General features: G+C 40.0%; 2 protein-coding genes across 2 annotated transcripts; both read left to right on the top strand.

Moving 5' to 3' along the window:
* The first annotated feature begins 1,826 nt into the window (after positions 1-1,826).
* Positions 1,827-2,828, top strand: LOC121190689 (olfactory receptor 1-like). The gene has a single exon (XM_041051626.1). It carries the CDS (start codon positions 1,827-1,829, stop codon positions 2,826-2,828), a length of 1,002 nt encoding a protein of 333 aa, XP_040907560.1.
* Positions 2,829-4,768: 1,940 nt separating this feature from the next.
* On the top strand, positions 4,769-5,764 carry LOC121190303 (olfactory receptor 1-like). Its single transcript, XM_041050930.1, has one exon. It carries the CDS (start codon positions 4,769-4,771, stop codon positions 5,762-5,764), a length of 996 nt encoding a protein of 331 aa, XP_040906864.1.
* The last annotated feature ends 236 nt before the right edge of the window (positions 5,765-6,000 follow it).

Genomic DNA, 6,000 nt, shown 5'->3' with positions numbered 1-6,000 from the left:
ATGCTCAGCTGCTGCTTTCACAAAAACGTCACCCTCAAAAAAGTCGCACCAACACACACACAGTGTTTATCAATCATTAACAAAGGTAGGGGAGGCAACAAGTAAAATAGGATCCAAGTTGAAATGGTCAGAGTGGTATCATCAGAAAGCTACACAATTCATATTCATTACCAGCTGCAACAGCAGAGCTGGCTTTGTTTTTTCCTTGTGGGTATGTATGTGTGTCATCACATGATAATGTGGTCCTGGTGACACCTGCTGTAGTGGCAACTACCAAAGAGCTGGTTCTGAGTAATCTGGCAGATGTTTATATGTCTGTCTCTATGTGGAAAAATTTAGTTCATGCCTCAGCATCACAACTGTGCAGGATGGTGTCATGAAACATTACAGGTTTGTAGCTGAGATCAAATGAAGGCAGAATTAGGCGATGGTTTGGTCCGACCCGTGAGTACTCAGTACGTTTAATACTTCGGTGTATTCATGAGTTAGAACGTCAGCATGTTGACAGGCCTTTTTGCTTGTTTGATCCAATTGCAAAATAGTCTCTTGTTCAACTCAGTTTCACTCCATAGTTTTCTCCTGGTTATCCACGCTTCCCGTTCAGTGGCTCTATGCCCCCTCAAGGGGGGACGTCCCCTAGTTTGAGCACCACTGATGCACAGTATTGCAGGGTATTGTGTCACAGTGTTTCCACTGTGTTTGAACATGAATCCCTTCTGCTTTTAACCTAAATACTTGGTTAGCCATGCTAGCAGTGTGACCTATGCATTGCAGTGTCAGCCAGCCAGTCGGTCAGTCCACCACTTTGGTCCAGATTAATAAATACATCTCTCTTTTGTATAGACACTCATGATTCCCAGAGGATGAAGCCTCCTGATTTTAATGATCCTCTGATTTTTCCTCTCGCTTCACCATGAGGTTGACATTTTTGGTTCAGGGTGACTTCTGATTAACCACAGCACCTGATATTTTAGGGCTGGATATTTTAAGACTCTCTTGTTGATCCAAAATGCTGCGGCATGAGTTCTGACAGGAAATAGGAAATGACGTCAAATGTCTCTGGTGTTAGCTTCTCTGCATTGGTACCCTGTAAAATCCAGAATAGAATTTAAAATCCTCCTCCTCACGTACAAAGGTCAAGCACCATCACTGTACACTTCTCCACATTTCACTATCTAGGCTGCTGCTGCTGCTATTCACTGGGTGAAAGGTGAGAAGGCAGTGGATTATCTTAATACAGTACTCACATGTGCACATTCCTCATCTATGGTATCAGCGAACCAAACAAAATCTGTTTTTGTGGAAAAATTCATTTCAGTTTTCAAAGATTTTAAAATCCGACTTTGATTTTTAAGGGCCGACAGTATGAAGGCACGAAGCACTACAGCACCTGATATTTTATGGTGTATTTATTTTTAATCTTTTTAAAAAAAACTAAACAAATTATGGTTTATAATTTGTGGCATGTGTTTTAAATTTGTCCTGTTTCTACACTGTGCCATAAGGGATAATTCAGTATCCTGCAGTGAACGGTGAACGAGTCGATTGCATCAGCACATCAGTGACATAAACTATGAGACAATTACTCAGTGAAGTAAATCAGTATGTAATTCATGACCATGTGACACAGCCACCTGCATTTCAAATGTCCCACAATGAGAGGGACACAATATAAATGACACCTCTCTCTCAGACACTTTTGTGCTCTGCACACTTGATGTTGTTGGAGGTGAGTTTGGTTACAACAGTCCAATCAGTCAGCTGTTGTTCTTTATTATATATTTTGTTATTGTTTCTTTTTACATCCAGGGAATCAAACATTCATAATGGGCTCAGAAGAGAAAGCTGCTCCTACATTTAATGTCACATTTTTTCGTCCTGCAAATTTCTATCTCAGTGGGTTTTCCAACATTCCTCATGTGAAGATTTACTATGTCTTCCTGTGTTTCGTCTATATCCTGACTGTTTTTGGGAATGTCCTCCTTCTCTCAGTTATCTACCTGGTCAAGACTCTTCATACGCCTAAGTACATGATTGTGTTCAACCTGGCTTTGGCAGATTTGTGTGGGAGCACCGCTCTCATCCCAAAACTCTTGGACACATTTTTGTTCAACAGGAGATACATTCTCTATGAGGCTTGTTTAAGTTCTATGTTCTTTGTTTTGTTCTTTGCAAGTGTGCAGTCATGGACACTTGTCATTATGGCATATGACAGATTTATTGCTATTTGCTTCCCTTTGAGGTACCACAGCATTGTAACTAAACCAGCTATTGCTGCAATGCTGCTGTTTATATGGTTTTTTTTACTGAGTATGTTAGCATTTACTGTTGGACTTATTGATCGCCTCTCCTTCTGTGGATCTGTGGTGGTAAAAAGCTTTTTCTGTGACCATGGACCAGTCTATCATCTGGCCTGCAATGACAAGTCTTTAAATTATATAATGGCATGGACTGCTTTCACTATAATACTCTGTTTTCCTCTCATATTGATTGCGCTCACATATGTTTCCATTTCCATAGCACTGAGCAGGATTGCATCAGCAGAGGAACGACTCAAAGCACTGAAAACTTGTACTTCTCACCTGATCCTTGTAGCTATTTTATTCCTACCAATTGTGGGCACCAACATAGCTGCAGCCTCCAACCTTCATCCTAATGCCAGGATCATAAACTCCTCTTTGACACACACCATACCAGCTTTGCTGAATCCTATTATATATTCTTTAAAGACAGAGGAAGTGCTGAACTCTATCAGGAAGCTTTGCAAAAGAAATAGACTTAGCAATATAACCTCATCCAAAAAGGTGAAGCCTGTATCGCTGCTGTAATGCCACAGTACAGAGTGTTAGAATTGCCTAATTTTGTTTTGTGACTTTCTACTATAAAGTTCTTACTAATAAGTGCTACAGTTTTAAATTGTGGCTGTTCTGTGACTTCTGGTAATTTATTGTATTTTGCTGTTGCAGGAGCCATTTAACGATGTTCCCTGCAAAATGAAATCAGGGATTTCACTCATTGTAATGGAATTTTACCAGCATTATAATGTTCTTAGGTAACGTGATGTTCCTGCATGACTGGAACACATGATTTAAATGTTTTTTTCCTTTTTGCACCTCTGTAATTGTGAATGTAGCCGTGGAACTAGTGTGTACGCAGCCGTAGCAGCCTTATCCTGCCCTCCCTGCTCTCAGCAGACTTTGCTTACACTCCTTTTTTTCTTCCTCACATTGACATACAGTATAAGAGTGTAATCAGGGGAAGCCTTCTTTGTCAGACATTGCAGACTCTATCCAGTGTTCTGACCCCTTTGCAAAGGTTTGTTCATTTATAATAAAATACACAAACACAGGGATTTTCCTCAACAATCTTTATTTTAGATGTGCACCACACTATGTTGTTAACAATAGTAATGCTCAGCTGCTGCTTTCACAAAAACGTCACCCTCAAAAAAGTCCCACCAACACACACACAATGTTTATCAATCATTAACAAAGGTCGGGGAGGCAACAAGTAAAATAGGATCCAAGTTGAAATGGTCAGAGTGGTATCATCAGAAAGCTACACAATTCATATTCATTACCAGCTGCAACAGCAGAGCTGGTATTGTTTTCTCCTTGTGGATATGTATGTGTGTCATCACGAGATAATGTGGTCCTGGTGACACCTGCTGTAGTGGGAACTACCAAAGAGCTGGTTCTGAGTAATCTGGCAGATGTTTATGTGTCTGTCTCTATGTGGAAAAATTTAGTTCATGCCTCAGCATCACAACTGTGCAGGATGGTGTCATGAAACATTACAGGTTTGTAGCTGAGATCAAATGAAGGCCGAATTAGGCGATGGTTTGGTCCGACCCATGAGTACTCAGTACTGTTATTACTGCTCAGTACTCATGAGTTGGAACGTCAGCATGTTGACAGGCCTTGTTGCTTGTTTGATCCAATTGCAAGATGGCCTCATGTTCAACTCAGTTTCTCTCCATATTTTTCTCCTGGTTATCCACGCTTCCTGTTCAGTGGCTCTATGCCCCCTCAAGGGGGGACGTCCCCTAGTTTGAGCACCACTGATACACAGTATTGCAGGGTATTGTGTCACAGTATTTCCACTGTGTTTGAACATGAATCCCTTCTGCTTTTAACCTAAATACTTGGTTAGCCATGCTAGCAGTGTGGCCTATGTATTGCAGTGTCAACCAGCCAGTCGGTCAGTCCACCACTTTGGTCCAGAATAATAAATATATCTCTCTTTTGTATAGACATTCATGATTCCCGGAAGATTGACTTTTCCTTTCTTTTCACCATGAGGTTGACATTTTTGGTTCAGGATGACTTCTGAAAAACCACAGCACCTGAATTTTTTATGGTGTATTTATTTTTAATCGTTAAAAAAAAATAACAAATTATGGTTTATAATTTGTGGAATGTGTTTTAATTTTGTCCTGTTTCTACACTGTGCCATTAAGGGATAATTCAGAACGGTGAATGAGTCGATTGCATCAGCACATCAGTGACATAAACTATGAGACACTTACCCAGTGAAGTAAATCAGTATGTAATTCATGACCATGTGACACAGCCACCTGCATTTCAACTGTTCCACAATGAGAGGGACACAATATAAATGACACCTCTCTCTCAGACACTTTCGTGCTCTGCACACTTGATGTTGTTGGAGGTGAGTTTGGTTACAACAGTCCAATCAGTCAGCTGTTGTTCTTTATTTTATATTCTGTTATTGTTTCTTTTTACATCCAGGGAATCAAACATTCATAATGGGCTCAGAAGAGAAAGCTGCTCCTAAATTTAATGTCACATTTTTTCGTCCTGCAAATTTCTATCTCAGTGGGTTTTCCAACATTCCTCATGTGAAGATTTACTTTGTCTTCCTGTGTTTTGTCTATATCCTGACTGTTTTTGGGAATGTCCTCCTTATCTCAGTTATCTACCTGGTCAAGACTCTTCATACGCCTAAGTACATGATTGTGTTCAACCTGGCTTTGGCAGATTTGTGTGGGAGCACCGCTCTCATCCCAAAACTCTTGGACACATTTTTGTTCAACAGGAGATACATTCTCTATGAAGCTTGTTTAAGTTCTATGTTCTTTGTTTTGTTCTTTGCAAGTGTGCAGTCATGGACACTTGTCATTATGGCATATGACAGATTTATTGCTATTTGCTTCCCTTTGAGGTACCACAGTATTGTGACCAAACCAGCTATTGCTGCAATGCTGTTGTGTATATGGGTTTTTTTACTGAGTATGTTAGCATTTACTGTTGGACTTATTGATCGCCTCTCCTTCTGTGGATCTGTGGTGGTAAAAAGCTTTTTCTGTGACCATGGACCAGTCTATCATCTGGCCTGCAATGACAAGTCTTTAAATTATATAATGGCATGGACTGCTTTCACTATAATACTCTGTTTTCCTCTCATATTGATTGCGCTCACATATGTTAGCATTTCCATAGCACTGAGCAGGATTGCATCAGCAGAGGAACGACTCAAAGCATTGAAAACTTGTACTTCTCACCTGATCCTTGTAGCTATTTTATTCCTACCAATTGTGGGCACCAACATAGCTGCAATGACCTCCAACCTTCATCCTAATGCCAGGATCATAAACTCCTCTTTGACACACACCATACCAGCTTTGCTGAATCCTATTATATATTCTTTAAAGACAGAGGAAGTGCTGAACTCTATCAGAAAACTTTGCAAAAGAAACAGACTTAGCAATATAACCTCATCCAAAAAGATGAAGCCTGTATAGCTGCTGTAATGCCACAGTACAGAGTGTTAGAATTGCCTAATTTTGTTTTGTGACTTTCTACTATAAAGTTCTTACTAATAAGCGCTACAGTTTTAAATTGTGGCTGTTCTGTGACTTCTGGTAATTTATTGTATTTTGCTGTTGCAGGAGCCATTTAACGATGTTCCCTGCAAAATGAAATCAGGGATTTCACTCATTGTAATGGAATTTTACCAGCATTATAATGTTCTTAGGTA

This window comes from Toxotes jaculatrix, chromosome 12, assembly GCF_017976425.1.
Source record: "Toxotes jaculatrix isolate fToxJac2 chromosome 12, fToxJac2.pri, whole genome shotgun sequence".
Classification (NCBI taxonomy): domain Eukaryota; kingdom Metazoa; phylum Chordata; class Actinopteri; family Toxotidae; genus Toxotes; species Toxotes jaculatrix.
This window is presented reverse-complemented; position numbering and strand designations above follow the sequence as displayed.